We start from the raw sequence: 21,292 nt of genomic DNA on the forward strand, positions 1-21,292 counted from the left end.
CATCCTCCTCTGAACTGATTCTAGCAAGTTGATGTCCATTCTGTAGTGTTGGCACCAAAACTGGACAGCATAATCTAAGTGTGGCCTAACTAACGCTAAATAGAGTCTGAGGATGACCTCTGCACTCCTGTTGGTTACCGTCCTGTTAATAAAGCCTAATACCCTGTTAGCCCTATTCCTCGCACTAATGCATTGCTTCCTTAGTTTTAGGTCAGAGTTCACTAACACTCCCAAATCCCTTTCACACTCAGACCTGCCTATCGCTGTGGAGTCTAAACTATACCCGTGTAATGGGTTGCGTGTTCCTACACTAAGTACGAGAGATAGATAAAAGACAGAAAAATACAGAAATACAGAGACACAGAGATAGAGATAAATAAAAGACGAGATAATAATGATAATGAAAAAGTGGAGGGACAGGGTAAAAAAATATCTTGAAATACAGAGATAAATAAAAGACGAGAGATAAATAAGAGAGATAAATACAGAGATACAGAAATACAGAGATAGAGATAAATAAAAGACGAGATAATGATGATAATGAAAAAGTGGAGGGACAGGGTAAAAAATATCTTGAAATACAGAGATAAATAAAAGACGAGAGATAAATACAGAGATACAGAAATACAGAGATAGAGATAAATAAAAAGACGAGATAATGATGACAATGAAACTGGAGTGACAGAGGAATGGGGTAAAAATATCTTGAAATACAGAGGCAAACAAAAAAAAAACAAAAAAAAAAGTAAAATGTATAAACAACTAAAAAACATAAGAATAACGAGACTATATTACTTGTTCTTTATAATATTACACGCTGATAATATAGAAGATAATGGAAGTGGCGGGAGAGAGGAATAGGATAAAAAAATCTTGAAATAGAGGCAAACAAACAAAAAAAGTAAAAAAGTATAAACAACTAAATAAACATGATAATAACGAAACTATATTACTCGTTCTCTATAATATTACACGCTGATAATATTACACACTGATAATATAGAAGATAATGAAAGTGGAGGGACAGAAAGGTAGGGTAAAAATAAATCTAAATACAAAACTAACCAAAAAAGAAGTAAAACATAAGAACAACTAAATAAACATGAGAATAACGAGACTATATTACTTGTTCTCTATAATATTACACGCTGATAACATTACATGCTCTCTACTGCGTTATTTATCCTAATCATCCCCTTCGTCAATCATTATATGTGTCCACTATAAGTAAGTCATATTCTTAAACATTTCCAAGCACATGTATTCGACAACGCTTTCGTAGGAGTTTCAAGCATTTTCAGGGGTAGTTTTATGACCCTGGTGGTAGTTTGGAGGCATTTTCAGGAGTAGTTTTATGACCCTGGTGGTAGTCTGACCCTTCTGTATACCATGAACCTAAAAACACACTTATTAGAACCCGATTAATCTCCTTTTTGACCTTTGGAAATAGCTGGTGCAGGGGAGGGGTTTTAGCGCCTGACAGTATGAATCAAATGCCTCTCCCATTGTTCTCTGCCGCGCTATGAGGTTAGTGTAATCCATAATCCCATTCATTAAGAGATTAGCAGGCGGTGGAAGGGTGTGACCTGGGCACCCTCCCACGTGACCCCACTCTCACTTTCCTTCTCCCCCCCCCCCCACCTCTCTCTCTCTCTCTCTCTCTCTCTCTCTCTCTCTCTCTCTCTCTCTCTCTCTCTCTCTCTCTCTCTCTCACCCACATTGCCACCTCGGACATCCTCCCCCGCCCCCCCACCTCTCTCTCTCTCTCTCTCTCTCTCTCTCTCTCTCTCTCTCTCTCTCTCTCTCTCTCTCTCTCTCTCTCTCTCTCTCTCTCTCTCTCTCTCTCTCTCTCTCTCTCTCTCTTATCGTTTGTTTTATTTTTTATGTACTTAATTTGATCTTTTCTTTTATTTGTTATTTCTTCTTTTATTTATGTATTCTTTCTTGCTTCTCCTGAGTTGTTGTTTTTTAGCCCAGAGGCGTGTTATTCGTTGTTTATTTTTTATGTAGTTTATTAGGGATTATATATTTAGAGACGTTTTAAAGGCGAGATTTTTCGACATCCAAGGACTTCGAAGTTTTATTGAGGTAGTATTCCCTTTTATGTGTTCTTTTCTTGATCCTTCTTCTTTCTCTTTGCTTCATTTATCTTTCTTCATTTTTTTTTTTTCAATAGTCTATTTGTCCATGAATCCTCACATATTTTCCCCATTTATGTATTGTTCAGTTTGTTTAGGATTTACTGTCTATTTATTTCTGTCTATTTTCCCAGGATTGGCAAGTTAATGGGCTGTTAGTATCTGCGTACCCTTTACGTGGCTGTGTTTGTTATTATTGTTATTATTGTTATTGTTATTATTATTATTATTATTATTATTATTATTATTATTATTATTATTATTATTATTATTATTATTATTATTATTATTATTATTATTATTATTATTATTATTATTATTATTATTATTATTATTATTATTATTGGTGGTGGTGGTGGTGGTGGTAGTAGTAGTAGTAGTAGTAGTAGTAGTAGTAATTGTAGTAGTAGTAGTAGTAGTAGTAGTAGTAGTGTTGTTGTTGTTGTTGGTGGTGGTGGTGGCTGTTATTATTATTATTATTATTATTATTGTTATTATTATTATTATTATTATTATTATTTTTTATTATTATTATTATTGGTGGTGGTGGTGGTAGTAGTAGTAGTAGTAGTAGTAGTAGTAGTAGTAGTAGTAGTAGTAGTAGTAGTAGTAGTAGTAGTAGTAGTAGTAGTGTTGTTGTTGTTGTTGTTGTTGGTGGTGGTGGTGGTGGCTGTTGTTATTATTATTATTATTATTATTATTATTATTATTATTATTATTATTATTATTATTATTATCACTTTTATTGTTGCTGTTGATTTAGTTACCCTTGTAGTGACAGCAGCAACATCAACAGTTTGCTACTATTATGCAGTGATACAAACGGGTAAAGAGAAGGTAGATAATTAAGAACTCCATTGGCTCTAGATTAAAAGAAAAAAGAAAGAAAGGAGAGTTTATTGTCTTGATTACTTTGCCTCATACCAGTTTACGCGGAGGAGGAGGAAGAGGACATACCCTGAAGTTCCCGTTGAATGAATCTTATCCAGTGATAGCTGACGTGACGACCTTCACCAACAGTCCCGTTCGTGAACGTTACGTGTTTGAGTCCCGTCTCGCCACATGACCTTTATCTTTGTCGCTGCGTCGCCACACTTGCATTGTTTTCTTGGTTCTTAGTACAGCTTAAACCGGAAACTTTCCTCTTGTCACGTGATATGTTTATTCAGGGCTTACTTCTTATGCGGGGTGGAGAGTGTATGTAGTGATAATTTACCTTCCCATTGATAGGAAAGTAATGACAGATAAGATTGCAGGTGGTGGACTAGTATAACGCCGCTTCTTCTGTGAGTCATCGCTGTGTGTCATACGAATAATGACAGACTGCACGTCGAGTCATACGCGGAACTAATGACCAGGTTTTTCCCCCTCGGTGCCCTTTCATGTACAATAATAATAATAATAGTCGTCATCGTCGTCGTCGTCGTAGTAGTAGTAGTAAAAGTAGTAGTAGTAATAGTAATAATAATAATAATAATAATAATAATAATAATAATAATAATGATAATAATAATAATTGTAGTAGTAGTAGTAGTAGTAGTAGTAGTAGTAGTAGAAGTAGTAGTAGTAGTAATAATAATAATAAAAATAATAATGATAATAATAATAATAATAATAATAATAATAATAATAATAATAATAATAACAACAACAACTCAAACAATGTCAGGATGTGCCTATCAGTGTCTGCTGCTGATAAGGCTGACACTAATGTATACTTTACATACTATAACTGCAACAAACGCTTGATGTCTGGCTAATAATAGAATTCCCTACACACCGCCTCGTAAGTGTGGTCAATTAACTATCAGGTATGAATATAATAATAAATTTTCTCCTTCTCTTACTCCTTTTCATTTTCTTTTTCTCTCTATCTTTTGTCTTCGCTTCTGTATTCTTTAATGATTCCTTTTCTTGTTTTTTTCTTAATTATATTTCTCCTCCTCCAACTCCTCTCTTTTTTTCTCTCTATCTTTTGTCTTCGCTTCTGTATTCTTTAATGATTCCTTTTCTTGTTTTTTTCTTAATTATATTTCTCCTCCTCCAACTCCTCCTCTTTTCGTTCTAGTCTTCCCCCTCCTCCTCTTTTCGTTCTAGTCTTCCCCCTCCTCCTTCTTTTTCTTCCTATTTGTTCATGTTCTTGTTCCTGTTTTTGTTTTCTTTCTTTTATATAGTCTTAGTGTCACATTCAGTCGACTAAGTTGCAATATATTTTTTTTTCATGCCATACCATCTCTCATATCAGTCATTAGATCCTCGTTATGCTCTTTAAATGAAACGAAGTGTGAGATACAGAGGCTTATAGACACCTGACCTGACCACCTGACCCCCGCATCTGGCTGACCTTCGGAGGTGGGATGGGCTGACCTGACTAACCTGACTTAAGAACACCAAGGTGGGAGTGCTCTGTCCCTCATTGCTTAACTTTGAATGAGGGTGCTTTGTCCGTGGGGGTTTTGTCATGTTCTTGGGTTCATATTATTAAATGTACCGAGCTCCCTTTATTACTGTTTTCTAGGTCGCAGAGAAGATTAATTGGGTTCTCATGGGTGGGTTTTTTTTTTCGTTCATGATGCAGAAGTCTTGTAAAAATATCACCATAGGTCACAAAACAGTCCATGAGAATCCCAGCAACTTCCACGAGAGGCTCTTCAAACAGAACTGGGGGCCGATACGTTTAAGGATACGTACTTTGATCTTGCAATTTTACACTTACTAACCTTACAGGAATGATAGATGACCACGGCGACACTGATGATGATGACGATGAAAGTGACACAGCACAAACGATGTATAAATCACGAAACGTCACATCCTGGGGCGGGTGTGTGTGGAGCCTGTCACGTCTCCGATGCTCGCTGTCCCAGTCAGTTACGAGTCTTCGCGTAGTTCTGTTCCCGACGTGTCTCCGCTGGAAAACATAAAGCGTAACCATTGACACGTATTAAAAAAGGTATCGTACTTGAGCTTCACTGTTCAGAGGTAGCATTCTGCATTCTCTCTCTCTCTCTCTCTCTCTCTCTCTCTCTCTCTCTCTCTCTCTCTCTCTCTCTCTCTCTCTCTCTCCGTTTGATACGTTTTCTCTTTTAATGTGTGATGTTATTTCTCTCCCTATCAAAGGCTATCATTGAAGATAAGCCGCATCCGTGTTGCCAAAAGGGGTGCACCAGTCTTGCCAGTGCACACAAGGGCTGTCGTGAGAGTGAGACGTAGGAGAGAAGAGACCGGAGCTATGGATACAAAAAAGTTGGTGAGTGGCAAAATATGTCTTGCAACAATACGAGATAGTTGTGTTCATTTCCTATGCACTGGAGGGACTTTAGGTTATTAGTTGAAGAGATCTAGGTTACTATTGATTTGTGGTTTGTGGCTGTGTGCATTAATTTGGCGGGAAATGTAAATCACAGCAGTCCTGACGATGAAAACGCCTTGTGGTCACCCTCAAAGGTCTGCCTGGTGAAGATCGGGAACATGGATGGGGTGAGGAATTTAGTTCGGCAGGGCACTCCTCTGGACTACCTCGAGGACCGCCGCTCGCCTCTCATGCACGCAGCGGTATCCAAGAAAGTGGGCATGGTGCGCGAGTTGCTGGACATGGGCGCTTCTGTTGACTTCACAAACGACGACGGTCAGTGCTGAGTGTAGGGAACTGCTCGTGCATGTTGAAAGCCATCATTCGAACACCTTATTTATCATACCGGTTGGGCACATCTAGGGTCGTATTTTAAAACATTTTGTCGCTAAAGAACACATATTTGACAATGCTTTCTTATGAGTTTTGGGTATTTCCAGGGGTAGATTTATGACAATGGTGGTAGTTTGGCCCTTTCTCTGTACCATGAACCTAAAATACCACTTATAAGAACCCAACTGACCTCTTTTTTGGCCTTAGGAAATGGTTGATGAGAGAGTCGAAAGCGTTTAACACTATTGACCCTAAACTCGCGTAAGCTTAACTCTCGGACTTTAAGGAAAATGACTAAGTTTGTGAGTTCATCCTGTACATTGAAACCATAATTTATTTTACATGTTGGTTTGATTTAAAAGAGAGCAAGTATTTTTTTAACTTAAACTAATTCTTGAACCATAAGAAAAAAAAATGACTATGTGTGTGAGTTGATTTTATACGTCGAAACAATCATTTAATTTCTGTTGGTTTGATGAAAAAAAAAAAAAAGTGTATTGGCCGAACTTTGAATCTATCTCGACTTAACGGTTGCATCGGGGATCATGTTTCTTAATGGTCCCTCCAAGCGAGAAAAATGAGAAAAAAATCACCCCTCTCACAAACCATTTTATAATATATATCAAAGCATTTGTGATCAGATTATGTATCATCTATTTTGGGGGGTTAATATCCTGGCACAAATTTGGCCCGTCGCTGCTACCGGGTTAAACCATACTATAATAAGGGTGTGAGTTTATCTTCGATACGTTGAAACCATCAGTAGTCGGCTTAGTTAAACACGCTGATTGAAAAGAAGAAGTGTAGGCCTATTCCGGAACCATATGAACTAGCGCAAGCACAACACTTAAAACGTTGGAAATTGTATGAAATGAAGTCACATGAAATTTTGGATCGTGTGTTCTTGTATAACGCGTAACCTTCTTTTTGCCATCGTCCTGAGCCTCACGTTCTTGCAGGCTTGACGGCCCTACACTGCGCGGCCACCAGCGGGTCACTGAAGGAGGCTGAGGCGCTGTTGGATGCTGGGGCAGAGCTGGAGGGAAGGACCAACACAGGTAAGTCAGATTAAGAGACGCAAGTTGTCGCCCAAGTCACAGGTGAACAATATAGACTTTGCTACGCATTTCTACGGCGCACTCCTCTGTCTCCTTTTGCGTATTTTTTGCCTCATGATATACTGTTATATTCGTTAGATGTATTCCTGATATTTACTTTTTCTGTTCTCCATTTACCAGCCGACCTATATATCTTCCTCCTGTCTCTCTTCTCTATGTATCTTTATCTCTGTCTATATATCTCCCTATCCTGTCTGTCTGTCTATCTATCTATTCTATCAATCTATCTATCTTTATATCTGTCTATCTTTCTGCCTATCTGTCTATTTATCTATCTATCTATCTCTTCCTATTAAGTGATTCAGCTAACCATCTATCTGCCTCCTTACTATCTATGTCTCAGGTTAATTGTCCTCAGTGTCTTTCCCTCACACAGTCCTATATCACAAAAGAGTCCCAGGGAAGGCATGCCCCTGGGACGGACTGATACTTGTGTTATCTCCTTCATCAGGCAGAACACCGCTGGCTCTGGCGTGCCGCAATGGACGTCTCCCCACGGCCAAGATGCTGCTGGAGAGAGGAGCTGATCCTAACGCGAGGGACAATACAGGTTAGAAAGGCGAGGGAGTCCCCAGTAAACACCATGATGGATATATAGTAATATGTTCATGTTAACTCTGCAAGTAAGCTCCTCCCCCTTTCCTCATGAAATGTATGTTATTGGCCAGTCCACAAAGTCACGCCCCTCTACAACTCAGGCTGCACGTGGTTGATACATGCTGGGAAACGTTATAATCTTCATTTAGTTAATTTAGTATAATGCAACAATGAGATAAATAGAAATCCATTGTATTTTTTTTCTTTTTTGGTGTGTGTGTGTGTGTGTGTGGGGGGGGGCTTCTATTTTCTTAAGAACTTTTTTTTATTTGATGATCCGCCCTTGGCCTGTCTACTCTACGAAAATATTACTGATGATCTGAAGTCAACTACCTCGCTGTTTCTCAGGGTGGACGCTGCTCTTCATGGCTGCCCGCGCTGGTTCCTTGCCGGTGGTTAAGTGGCTGGTGGAGGAGCTGGACGCCGACCCCCGCCCAGAAATCAATGGAAGAACCGCGGAGAAGTTGGCAGAGATCAAGAAACATCAGGAGGTGGCAGAGTACTTGAGGAACGTTCTCCGAGACCTCCCTGACCCAGTGAGATGCAACAGTATTTCTAAATCTCAATATTAAGAAAGGCATATGAACTTTCTTGTTTAGGACTATTTCAAGAACTTTAGAAAGACAAGAGAGCAAAGCTACAGGATGTTTTTTTAAAGGGTTAGAGTGGTCACCTTCCATAGGCACAGGTACATGGGCGTACTTCCAGCATGAAGGAAAGGTAGTTGATGAAAGGCAGAGACGAAAGTGACCGATCAGGCAGGGTGCCAGCAGGGAGGCACAATTTTCAAGAACATTAAGATATACGTTTACTCTTTTTTCCCTTGCATGAATTATTTCCTAAGTCAGTGACTTTAGTAAACCAGCCAGTCTGTCTATCTATAACTTTCTGTTTGTATTTTTGTCTTGGGTTTGCTCTATTATATTCTTTCTTCATCTCGAAAGATACAGGAAGGACCGAGCCTGAAGAAGTCGCCTAGTGGTACGTCAAAAAGAGACGCCGAGAAATTGCCCGTCCGAGCCAACAGTCTTCATGAGTCACATTGGGTAAGGCTGCTAATAGGCGCACCTAACAACACCAAATGTGGGATACAAACTTGGTGGAGGGACTGTTTTTGTCCCTCGAACGAAGGTAGTGGGCTAAGGAGTAGCCTTTCCGGATTTTTTGTTTTTATTTATAAATGATCCACGAGACATCCAGGAGTTAAATCAAAGTATGTGCTCATCTTTGTATTCATTCATACGCACACTGGTAATGTTTCTATGGTGTCTGATTCACTTAATTGAGTGAAACTTTATTGTGATAAACAGTCACAAATTCATGTCACTAGTAAAATTGAAAGTAGTAATATAAGTTATGCTCCATGAAATATACACAAATAGATAAATATAAAAGCTCACAAAGTCCAGTAAGTGACACCACCTGTTTTGCACAGTAAAAATATGATTATTTAAAGAATCTGATACCCGCAAAATGGCGTGCCTTGCTGCCTCGGGCCACATTTTTCATATAAGATATGAACGTATATTCATATTATTGTTCTGTTATTTATTCAGTGTTTTGTTCAAGAAAAAAAATACTCATAATTTTAGTTAGTTTTAGGTTATAAGGATTCTTTACGAAATACAATTATAACATTACCGCCTTTAAGTTAGGAAACGTACTGAATCCTAGATCGGCTATGGTGATGTTAGGTGCGCCTATTCACAGGAAGTTTAGTTAAAAGAAAATAACTGATGGGCTCGTTTGGCCAAGTAATTTGGGCAGAGCCCCCAAGCGAACAGCTCCCTCTGGCTGGGTTGCAGATGGAGGCTGCTGATTCACCTATAGACGAAACTCCATCTTCTCACGTGGAGGTGACAGAGGTTGTGAGAAAGGTGAAGAGTGGGAAGGTAGCTGGGGTCTTTAACCCGATTGAAAAAAAAAATGATTTGAACGATATAAATGCGATATGTGTGTTTTTTCTGTGAGTCCTTTCACCCAATACTCAATGGTGGTGCAAGACTGTAACTTCCGCTTCTTATTTATTATTTCCATGCTTCTTCCATGACTATATATTGTTTAGTTTGAGTTTCTTGTAAAATATATCTGAGGATTGTTTGTCTAGCCTTTCTATACATACCATAGTACCAAATTTATCACAGACTATATTTTCTCTATGTGTATATAAGTAGCACAATATCCTTCATTGCACAAGCATAACATGTTTTCAACAACAAAAAATTACACACAGCTGCCCAAATAACCCATTATGCTCGCCGCCAGCTGATCACATACCAACATTTTCCTCCATTTGCTGCCGACCAATTTGGTATTGCTCTGCTACTGTACAATTTACATAATCCCAATTTTACAAGTATATCTAGAGGTAATTGTGTATTACCTCTGGCCTATATATCCATGAAAATCTGTATGGCTGGGATGACTCAGGTGTCTGGCTATCATGACTCATTGCTGGGCCAACCCGCCAACAACACAACCGACGATGACTGTACGCATGAACACAAAATATATTGAAATTGCTATTCAAGTTGGAATGATATAAAACTAGCTGATCTACTGAACAGTATTTTGAGTATATTGATAAGTAATTATGACACCACCTATTTTCAATATTTTTCGTGGTCATGGATACATTCTATGTAATAGACCACAGCAATACAATAAAAATGAGAGTGAGCTTTCAAAATCATATTTAGGCATAGAAAAGACATCTTGAACCATTTCTACAGGTTTAGGTGCCATGAAGTAAAAGAAAACGATGATCGTATATATACGTACTAAACACTTTCCCTCCCGAACGTATATATACGTACTAAACACTTTACGGGTTAATATCAGTGCGGAGATGCTGAAAGCTGGGGGCGAAGCCATGATCCATGGGTTGCATGCGAGGCTATCTGTCGTGTGGCAGTTTGGTGCCATTCCTCTTTACTGGAAAAGCGGGTTGGTTGTCTATCTGGAAAGGGTGAGGGTACCGACAGAAATGCAACAATTACCGTGGTATTTCACTGCTCAGTGTTTCGGGCAAAGTGCCCGCTCGTCTGGTGCTGATACTGATGATGATGATGATACTACTACTACTTCTACTACTACTACAACTACTACTACTACTACTACTACTAGTAACAATAATCTGAACACTTTTTGAAGGTGAGTGGCGGGGCAGTCGGTCCTGCGGAGCTGAGGGTGAAGTATGCCCACCAGTTGGTCCAGCCGAGCCATGATGTTTACGACACCACCACCGACCCCCCAGGCCTAGTCCTCCTCCTCAACTACAGAAATTTTTCGGAGGTCACTCATCTGGAAAGAGAAGGAGCTGAGTACGACACTATTAACCTCGTCAGCGTGTTCGAGCAGATGGGTTACGAGGTTGAGAGTCACGAGAACAAGACGTGGGAGGAAACTATCTGGTGTCTGAAAGAATTTTCCGAGTCAGAACGTCTGAAGAAAGTTGGCTGCGCTATCGTGGTAGTTTCTTCTCACGGAGGCAATGAAAAGCGTTCCTTCTCCACTTCGGACTGCCAAGACGTGTCTGTCGACTACATTCACAACCTTTTCATCGAAAATCAGTGCAGGGAAGTGAGGGAGATGGCTAAACTATTCTTCTTCCAGTTTTGCCGTGGAGATTTTTCCCCCGAATATCACGTCGAACATCAAATGGACAACTTGAGACGCGCAGCTCCAGAAAACATCATCAGTTTTTTCAGCACCTCCGACGGGTTCGTCAGCTACAGGGCTCCGCTCAGAGGCAGCAAGTTCTTGTTAGTCCTGTGCGAGGTTCTGGCCGAGAATGCCCATGAAGAATGCCTTGATGAACTCTTCCGGGAGGTGCAGCGGCGATACAGTATGGATGAGTTGCGTGCCACGCCGGAGAAGCAGGACCTCAACTTTATGAAGAAATTCTACTTTAATCCTCGCCCCAGAGAGTGTTAGCTGGAGAGATAGCCTCACCGAGGATGGCTATACTCCGGTTCCCAGCCCGTACTGGTTCACTTACGAAACATAATCTGGGATGGTCTTTTTTTCACAGCTCTTTGAGTGAGCTGACTTTTGGTTCCTGTGAGTTGCGATGTGTAAAATAATTAAAGACCTAACAGAAACTCCAACATTCACTTACAATTAACTACTATTTGTTAAATTGTCTACCTTAATTATTTGATTTTAATAAGTAAAATCGTATATTACACATTATCCGTGTGAGTGACATTAATATATATGAATAAATTTAGTCGATATTCACACATCTTTCTGAATTGTAGACCTTTACTAATGCTGATATTTTACTCGTAACAACTGTACATTCTTTTCCATCCTTGACTTAATTAAGACAGTCCCTCCTTTGATATACACTTTCTTTCATATCTGTATAAGCTGCTATAAATGGTGGATACAAGTAGGTAACCTAACTCCAACCACAAGTACTCTCCTAAATGAATGCAATGAAATACACTGAGGGCTATTACGAACATATTACTGAGAGTTTTTTTGGTTCCTTGCAGTCCTCCTCTATGTTCCTGTTTTTCTGTTATTATCTTCTGGATGTTATATTTTCCTCTACTGCTTAGTGATACGGATATTGCACACGTTTCATTCTTGTGTTATTGCAAATCACAAACTCCTACGAAAGCCTTGTCAAATATGTGTGCATAGGCCCCGAAAGCTTTAAAAAAATAGGTTACGGGCTATTATGTACTGCCTGGGGGTCGGGATGGCATGTTCCTCCCTTCTTTGTTGTGTGGTTTTGCAATAAAAAGCCTTAAAGCAATCAATCAGTCATATAAAATAGATTAGGAAACATTGCTCGGATTTGCGCAGCCCCGCCCGCGCAGCCCCTCACCCTCAGGCAGACGATGGCGGGCAGGCGGGTTGAACACTAGTAAGTAATTCTCCCTATTTTTCCACGTTTACCTCCATTTCCCTCATTGCCCTGTACTTTGTGGCATCATCGTGAAAGGTTAAGATGCTTTTCAGCCAGAAGAACTTAGGCTATCGGTGATTTTCCATATAAAACTAGTCATTGTGTGGCGGGGGTGGCGTGTGTTTTGAAACCGCTGAACCAGTAACGCCTGCCAGCCATTCGACGTCTGTTATTTTAGGCATTTATGTACCGGTTTGTGAGTCTCCGTTCCCTCCTGTGCCTTCAAGAGTAATGCGATGACGTGATGCACCGGCTTAGTGGGTTAGTTCTTGCTTAGTTGATAGTGGATTATGGTGTGCCCTGCTGAGCCCCGTGCATCCCCTTAGCAGACGACAGCAGAGACTTACTAAGAAGCTTCACCTCCTCGCTACCGTTAATATCTCCTTCCTGGCAACTCTAATGTATTTTCTCGTCACAGATTCATTAGGCCATCTAGTCTAGTGCTGAAGGTTACGGATTCAAGAACGAAGAATTAGCAGACGACAACTGAGACCTTAAAACGAAAAGTCACGTTGTTACTGTTAATGTCTCCTTCCTGGCAACTCTAATGTAGTTTTTCGTCACATATTCATTGAGACAACTAGTTCTGTAGGGGGCTACGTATTCAAGAACGAGGAATTATCAGTAACAATACAGTGCGGTAAATATCTACAATTTCACCCCTCTCAGTGGCCAACTAAACTTCATTCTTGGCAACTTTTTCTTCTGGTGACGTAATATTATTCAAACTGCTAACTTTTCCCCCCGGAAGACACTAGTTTCCTGAATTTTCCTCCACCCTCCTCCTAACATAAGCTAGTGATTTCCGCCAAAAAACTAACTGATTCAAAGGAAACACATAAAATACGCCTGAAATATAACTTTCCTCCTCACAATATACAGAAAGGAGAAAACAAGCCCCCTCAAGACCATAAGGATCGTCAATGACAATGGCCCAGCGCGAAGCGGAGCAAAAATTTATTAGAAATAATTACAGGCCCGTAATTTTGACAGGTTTTTTTGGGGGGCTAGAGGGCATCATAGGTTCATGAGATGGGGGGGGCAAGGGAAGCGAGCATGCGTAAGGGCCAGGGGGGGAAATATTTTGAAAGTTAAGCACTTTTGTGGGCATTTTGTGGGCGGTACAGAAACACTGGGGGGGGGGGGGGGTCTATCGCCCCCTATCCCCCCAGAAATTACGGCCCTGAATTACTTAACAAATGTAATCTTACTGAGCATTACCACCTAACGAGGGGGCGGGGGGCTTCGTACCCCTAGACCCCCTTATTATTTTTTTCGACGTTGTTAATGACATTCTGTTGAACGCTTCCTTCTCTGGATTTGAGTATGTATGTATGATCATAGTTTTCTCAAATTTTGCAGGGTGAAGAGGATGGACGATGAAATACCGTCAGGACTATTAGTGAGACGAGAGGAAGATAGTGTTCATTATTGCGTGTGCTTGTGCGTTTTGAGACGTGACAAAAGTGGAAACTTAAAAAAAATAGGGAAAGGAAAAAAACAAAAAATACGAAGTGTAAACTTCAAGGCGTTAGTGGTAATGAAAAGAAAAAAAGAAAAAAGAAAACAAGAGAAAAACAGGAAAACTAAATTTCATAGAAAAACTAAAGTAGAAACTGAAAAAGTGAAGTAGAAACAAAGATAAACAAAATTTCAAACTGAAAAAAAAGTGGAAAACAAACTAAGTGAAAAACGAAAGTTGTCAAGACCACCACGGCCGCCACACACACCACGGGGCACGTGGAGTCTGTAGCCTGAGCCGGACTCCCCTCACCCCGGGCCAAGGAAGCTACTGCTCAGACTTTATCTTCCATGGCCAGGCAGTGTCGGGACGTCCGGTGCGGGCGGGCAGGGCTCTCTCCACGGCCACCTGCTGGGCTGTGTGGGGCGGACCTGCGCCACCTTGGTCACCAGTGGAACCACGTAGGTACATTTTTATTCATGTTATTTTGGTAGCTCTCTCCTCTAATAGCCTTGAGGATAGGTAATGAAAGAGAAGAATTAAATGTGTTGTGTGGATGTATGAGAATGAGAGGGATGGATGCTGGTGACACAGTTTAAAGGGCTTGTGATACAGTGTAAAGGGCCAGTGTCACAGTTTAAAGGGCTGGTGGTGCAGTTAGAGGTCAAACACGACTGAGAGAAAACGAAGTTGTAATATAGAAATTGTAGCTTAAAAAGGGTAACAAAGCCTTTTTTTTTTATTAGCTGTTAAACCCCTTTACATAGGACACTAAAAAAAATCAATGTTGTGTTAAACTTCACATGAGGAAACAATGGGATATGAGAAATAAATAATAATGAAATAAACTAATAAATACTATACCGGTAATAATTTTAACCTCGCCGTTGAGCCTCCATTAGTTAAATTTGTCGTTAAAAGAGTAATTAATTCGACTTGCTTAATTACCTCTTTCAGGTCATTATTTTATTTGTTCATATGATTATTGATATATTCATTTTTAAGTGGCGTTGTTTACTCTGTCAGCAAATATAATGGGAAAACTCTCTCTCTCTCTCTCTCTCTCTCTCTCTCTCTCTCTCTCTCTCTCTCTCTCTCTCTCTCTCTCTCTCCAACAATGGGAGCTTCGTAATAACGCAGAAGCATGAAGCGTAAAGTTTTGCAGCACTTTAGTAGAGTGAAGCCTGATGTGATGGTGGTTGTGTGTGTGTGTGTGTGTGTGTGTGTGTGTGTGGATAAACAGAAAAAGAGTAAATAATGCCTATGAGAAAATTAGTATATATATTTTTTGATATTATACCTGGTGAAACACACACACACACACACACACACACAGGCAATCGGTCATGGGCACCTGTATTTTAGATCGGAGTCTGATTTTTTTTTCAGGTGTAGTAATAGGTAAGAATTTGGAAGGGGAGGAGGCAGTCAATAGTGTGGCTGAGTGTTTATCCGTCATATTTGTCACTAATCACACGTTTATTTTCATTTTTATTGTGTATATATATACTGTGATAGAGGAGGAAGACAGTGGAAAAGGGGAAAGAAAGGAGATGAATGAGCGCAAGGGAAACGTATGAAGAAGTGAGAGAGAGAGAGAGAGAGAGAGAGAGAGAGAGAGAGAGGAAGGAGGGGTGTCAGCGGGAGGGGAAGGGGATGAAAGAACATGAAGGAAAAAAAAAAAAATCAGTAAAGAGTGGGGAAAAAAAAGAGCCCTCACACCACACCACCGCTTCCCCTCCCTTGCTCGTTAAGGTAGCAGCTGAGTCCCTTCACACGGCTCGCCTCCAAGACAAATACCGCTCGTTAAAAATGGTATATTCTGAATTTTATTATCCAAATAAAATGTGACACTCCTTCCCCGACACGGAGATATATTATGCCGCGGCGTGGTGTTGGTCACAGAAGAAGAGGGGGAGTGGGGGGGGGGTTCAGAGAGAGAGAGAGAGAGAGAGAGAGAGAGAGAGAGAGAGAGAGAGAGAGAGAGCCATTGTTGCGTGCTGTGTGGGATTTAGGTAATTTTATATGACAAGAAGATAATGGGGTGAGGGAACACGTCACATTGTTGCACTCATACTTTTTCAGGCTCACCTCCTTCCCTCTTCCTTCCTCCTCCTCTTCTTCCTTCTCCTCCTTCGCCCCCCCCCATCGTCCCCCATCATCCCCCTCCCTCACCCACCCTCTTCATCCGCCGCCTCCTTGTCGCATTCTTTCTAATACTTTGTCCCTCCTTTTCCTCCTTATCTTAACCTCGTATTTTTTTTCCCATTCCTCCTTTTTCCTCTTGATCGTTCCAATAATTTAAGTTTTTTTTTGGGGGGATGTATTCAAGTCTTCCTCTTTTTCAGTGTGTTGTTGTTGTTGTTGTTTTACTTTAATTTTTGCTTACTTCCTTTTTTTATTATTTTTTTTACCTTTTCTTATGTATTGGTACTTTTTTATAATTTACGCCTTTGTCTGTAGTAGCTTTTAGAGTATACATAACCTTTTTATACATCATCATCATCATCCTTCTCCTTTTTTTCTTTTTTTCTTTTTTTTCTTCTTTTTCTTCCTTCCCTTCCTCCTCCTCCTCCTCCTCCCTCTTCTATTTTTTTATATTTTTGTTTAATTAATTTTCTCCAGCATTTTTCATTTTATTTTACGCTCTTTCTTTCTTTTTATCTTTATTCTATTTCTTGCTCTACCGTTTCCGAGAGAGAGAGAGAGAGAGAGAGAGAGGATTTTCTAGGTTATATATACATTATTTTATTGGGTCACTTGACAAGAATAGCAGTTTATTTTTTTATATCTATTTTGTAAATGTCATGTTTGCTTACATTACGGAATTCGGCTTTTGACTGTAGGAATGTAAATGAGTTGTGCTTTCTATATTTCAGGTAACAAAGAATAGCGTTTCATTAGAAGGAAATAATAAGTCATCCAACCCACGTTAGCTTAGGATTTGAATTGGTTGGATGTGTGAAAAAGCGGATGACTTCAGATTAAGATGATTCAAACAGGAAAAGGCGTCACTATGAAAAAAAGCAGCCCGCGTCAGTACAGTTTGGGGCCGATTGTTAAAAAAAATGAAACACACACACACACACACACACACACACACACACACACACACACACACACACACGGACGGTACTTGCATTATAAGAAAAGATCCAGCGGGGAATATGCGTGTCCAACAAAGGGGGCTGACAAAGGAAGCGCCGGTATACCTTCTTTTGTTTGGCCTCAAGTGTTGATCGTTAGTGGACCGCGAGGACAGGAGGAGGAGGAGGAGGAGGAACAACAGCAAGAGAGAGGGTGAATAACCGACTGCAAATATATGAGTAAAACGGAAGCTTATTTTTGAGGATAGATTCGTGAACGGTTAAGTTGTAGGTCTGACCTGCAAAGAGAGCCAAGGTTTTTACTAGTCTTTCAACGTGTGGCACTTTTTTTTTTTCTCTCTCTATATATATTCACAGGTTGTACACATCGATTAAGAAAGCTACGTCGTCTTATAGGAAGTTAATTGTAGGGAGAAGGAAAAAAAATGCAGTTTCTTATTTAATGACCAAAAAGAGATGATTAGAAGACAAGGGTGATCAGTTTCTATCTATTTTGCACCTGTTAAAAATTTCAGGTGCGTAACTAATGTAATATATATCAGAGAGAGAGAGAGAGAGTCAGTCAGATGCAGGTACAGGCGGAGAGGAGATGGTGGTGACAGATTTTATACAAGCATGAAAAAAAAGTAGAATAGTAAATATGCATTATTATTATTATTATTATTATTATTATTATTATTATTATTATTATTATTATTATTATTATTATTATTATTATTATTATTATTATCACCTTTCCTTCCTTTCCTTTCCATTCCCTTTCCTCTCTTCTCCTTTTCCTCCCTTTCCTTCCTTTCCGTTCCTTCCCTTTCCTTCCCTTCCCTTCCCTTCCCTTCCCTTCCCTTCTCTTCTCTTCACTTCCCATCCCATCCCATCCCATTCCTGTCATCCCTTCTCACCTAATCCTCCTTACTAGTCCATCCCTCCCTTCCGTGCTCCTTCCCTTCCATCATCCCCACGTCTATCCAGCTCCGTCCCTTCCCTCACCCTTCCCTTACCCTACCTTCCCCGCTCCGCCGTGCTACATCTTGCCTCGTCCCACCCCTTCCCCCTGCCCTTCCTCGTCTCCTCCTTACACTGCTACCATTAGTGGGACGTCCAAGTCAGGCTTTTCTTATTGACACGAGGCAGAGAGAGAGAGAGAGTCATTTTCTTTTTATTTTGTACGTATGAACCTAACCCTTTTTTCTTTCGTTAACTCATTTCGTCTTTTTTGTCTGCATCTTTATCTATCTATTTACGTTAGTCTTATCAACCTGTATCATACCTGTTCTTTATTCCCACTGATCACAACCACTTACTTCTATCCCTCTGTCTATATACCTGTCTGTCTATCTATCCAGGTATGTAGCCGTCTATTGCTGATCGATGTATTTATTTATCTACCTCTACCGCTGGAAAACTCGCTGCCTCTAATGGTTCTGGGAAATAGTCTTGCTTGCTCAAAAATTCTGGGGTTAAATGTAATTGAAATAAAATGGAATGTGAAGAATAACAATCGGAATGGAGCGAATAGTGGTAACAGTAGTAGTAGTATTAGTAGTATTAGTATTAGTAGTAGTAGTAATAGTAGTAGTAGTAGTAGGAGGAGGAGGAGGAGGAGAAGGTGGTTTGTGGTGTTAAGGAAGTGCTGAATGACATTTAAGTGCAAGGAAGAGGAACTGAAATTTGAGGAGGAGGAGGAGGAGGAGGAGGAATAGTAGGAGGAAGGGGAGGAGGAGGAGGAGGAGGAGGAGGGGGGGAAGATATTGTTAAGGTTTAAAGAAATGTGTTTAGGCGTGTTAGCATAAGGGAGACAAGAATATGAAAAGGAGGAGGAGGAGGAGGAGGAGGAGGAGGAGGAGGAGGGGAGAGAGAAGAATGGCTGAACCTAATGTTATCCATAATAGTGAGCCCTTTTCTCATTCCCTCCGTCCCCCCTTACATTCTCTCCTCCCCTCCCTCCCTTTCCTCTCCCCTCCCCCCTTCTCCCCTCCCTCCCTTTCCTCTCCCCTTCTTCGTTCCCTTACTGTCTACCTTCTTCCCCTCTTCTTTCTACTTTTCCCTTCCATCATCCTTCCTGTGTGTGTGTGTGTGTGTGTGTGTGAGAGAGAGAGAGAGAGAGAGAGAGAGAACAGTAATGCAGTTTATAGTGTACTAAGTGTACTCTCTCTCTCTCTCTCTCTCTCTCTCTCTCTAAAGGAAGGAGGAATCATCTGCTCCCCCTATTCTTACTTGTAGGATCTGAATGGCTTTACACAATAGCTTCTTTTCACAATACTCAAGTGGAAAGCTGAGACTCTTCGTATATTCCCTTTCATAACAATGCACCTGAGAGCCGAGACTTACCTGTTCCGTGTATCGACTCCCTGCCCGGTGACGCGAGGGGGACGGACTGTATATGGACCATGTCACTAATGCTTTCTTGTGTTGTTGGCTCGTGCGCATTTAGTGGGAGGAGTTTAGGGTTGAGTTGGTGTTTGGTATGTGTTTTTTTTCTTTTTTTTTTTTTACAACAAAGGAGACAGCTCAAGGGGACAAAAAAAAGGAAACAATAATAAAAAAAGCCCGCTACTCGCTGCTCTTAAAAAGAATCCAAGGAGGTGGCCGAAAGAGGGGTCAATTTCGGGAGGAGAGGTATCTTTTCCTCCCCCCAACCCCCCCGCAAGAAAAGAAGAAAATTAATGTTCAAGGAATGTGCGTATAGCTGTCTTTTTCATTCGTGCAGTTTTTGGTCTGGTTTTATTTTTTTATTATTTTTTTATTCAGGTCATTTGTTTCCCCATCCCCTTACAAAAAAATGTAAAGTTTGTCAAGGAAGGTATGTATAGCTATTTTTTTTTCACGTGTAATTGTGGGTTGGAATTAGCTTGTTTTATTTATTTTTGTCTTATTTTATTTTATTCATAGCATCTGTACCTGATCAGAAAATATGCAAGAGTTATTCAGGATGATTTTTTTACCTGTGTTAGTGTTCTAGTCTAATCTCCTTCCTTTCTTTCGCCTGTGATTTATATTCTTACCTCGACACAAGTTTATTTTTCCATATTCAACATATAGATAAAACAATAACTCATACCTACTCCTATTTTCAGTCCGTGGGTTTATAGGATGTGATCTAAAAGCGATATTTTGGAATCTACCTATAACACAAGCCAGTACGAATCAGTGTTACTCCTACATGGTCGTCGCTCGTGCCTTCCCTCTCAGTCTAGCAATACACGGCATCACTCTGCGCGTGGGACGACTGTGTATTCTTAGACCGCGTATCCAACTTTGCTCCTGTACAATGTGTCCCGTCAATAACACGTACTTAACAATGGCTCTTTGTGTCCATTTTCCTCACAACCTTCACCTTTTACCTGGAGAGATGCCGTCATAAGATACTCTGGCTGTGATTGAATCCTAGCATCAAATTCCACACTAAACAAAGAATCTACTGCCTCTAAGGGAGATTAAAAGATAAACATATAAATATCACTGGCTCTTTGGGGTTCATCTTTCTCAGACCGTCTACCTTTAACTGGGCTTCATTGTATCCTAGCATCAGATTCCACACAATATAATGAATCTACTACCTTCAAATGAGAGACAAAGGTAAACAAAGAAATATCAGTGGTTGTTTGAGGTTCATCTTCCTTACAGCCTCAACTTTTACCTGAAGAAAAGCCGCCTTAAGAATACTGTAGCAAATTTCACGCCATACCAAAGAATCTAATGCCTTCAAATGAGATAAAAAGAGCTGTTCTGCCATTGCCTGCGTGGTGGGCGGAAGACTGATATTCGGTATTTCGAGGAAGTGAATATGATTTTGTTGTGCAAATTAGAAAGCGATAATCTGCGTCCCGGAATTGGTCATAAATATTCATATGTATACGTGAATGAGCAGGTAGATGGCTATTAGCATTCTCAGTACTTGATAGACTGACAGACAAACAAAGCCGCAGAAAAATGAATATTACGAGACAGGGAATGATAGCCGAGATAATTTTCCATAAGCTAGAGAACAAGATAAACAGGAATAGCTACAAACCAAAACAATGAGAAAAGACAATATCCGTGAAAAAAAAAAAACATAAGAGGGAAAGATCAGCTGACATAATTTTCCATAATCTAGAGAACAAGATAAATGGGAATACAAACCAAGACAATGAGAAAAGACAACATCCCTGCAAAAATAAAAAAAAATGGCATAAGAGGGAAAGATCAGCTGACATAATCTTCCATAATCTAGAGAACAAGATAAACAGGAACACAAATCAGAACATTAGGAGAAAAGACTCAA

At 40.2% G+C, this 21,292-nt stretch overlaps 2 protein-coding genes and 1 long non-coding RNA gene across 4 annotated transcripts in view; 2 read left to right on the plus strand and 1 right to left on the minus strand.

Annotated features, from left to right (window-relative positions):
- LOC126996941 (glucose dehydrogenase [FAD, quinone]-like) overlaps positions 1 to 5,073 on the minus strand; it is a 29,704-nt gene extending 24,631 nt beyond the window's left edge. The window contains exon 1 of the mRNA XM_050857886.1: positions 4,859 to 5,073. Within this exon, the coding sequence (XP_050713843.1) occupies positions 4,859 to 5,073 (215 nt within the window). The remainder of the gene's footprint in view (positions 1 to 4,858) is intronic.
- LOC126996951 (uncharacterized) overlaps positions 1 to 21,292 on the plus strand; it is a 113,992-nt gene that overhangs the window by 2,205 nt on the left and 90,495 nt on the right. The window contains exons 1-2 of one of the 2 annotated variants that reach the window (XR_007751764.1): positions 12,377 to 12,417; positions 13,822 to 14,382. This is a non-coding gene — a long non-coding RNA (uncharacterized LOC126996951). Of the gene's footprint in view, positions 1 to 12,376; positions 12,418 to 13,821; positions 14,383 to 21,292 lie in introns of those variants that run through there. The other variant, XR_007751765.1, reaches the window with a different exon arrangement.
- Positions 5,259 to 12,011, plus strand: LOC126996948 (caspase-like). Its single transcript, XM_050857902.1, has 7 exons — positions 5,259 to 5,388; positions 5,586 to 5,766; positions 6,783 to 6,881; positions 7,393 to 7,491; positions 7,887 to 8,074; positions 8,483 to 8,584; positions 10,692 to 12,011. Exons 1-7 carry the CDS (start codon positions 5,371 to 5,373, stop codon positions 11,472 to 11,474), a joined length of 1,470 nt encoding a protein of 489 aa, XP_050713859.1. The 5' UTR covers positions 5,259 to 5,370; the 3' UTR covers positions 11,475 to 12,011.

This window comes from Eriocheir sinensis, chromosome 11 (assembly GCF_024679095.1).
Source record: "Eriocheir sinensis breed Jianghai 21 chromosome 11, ASM2467909v1, whole genome shotgun sequence".
NCBI classification, from domain to species: Eukaryota; Metazoa; Arthropoda; class Malacostraca; order Decapoda; family Varunidae; genus Eriocheir; species Eriocheir sinensis.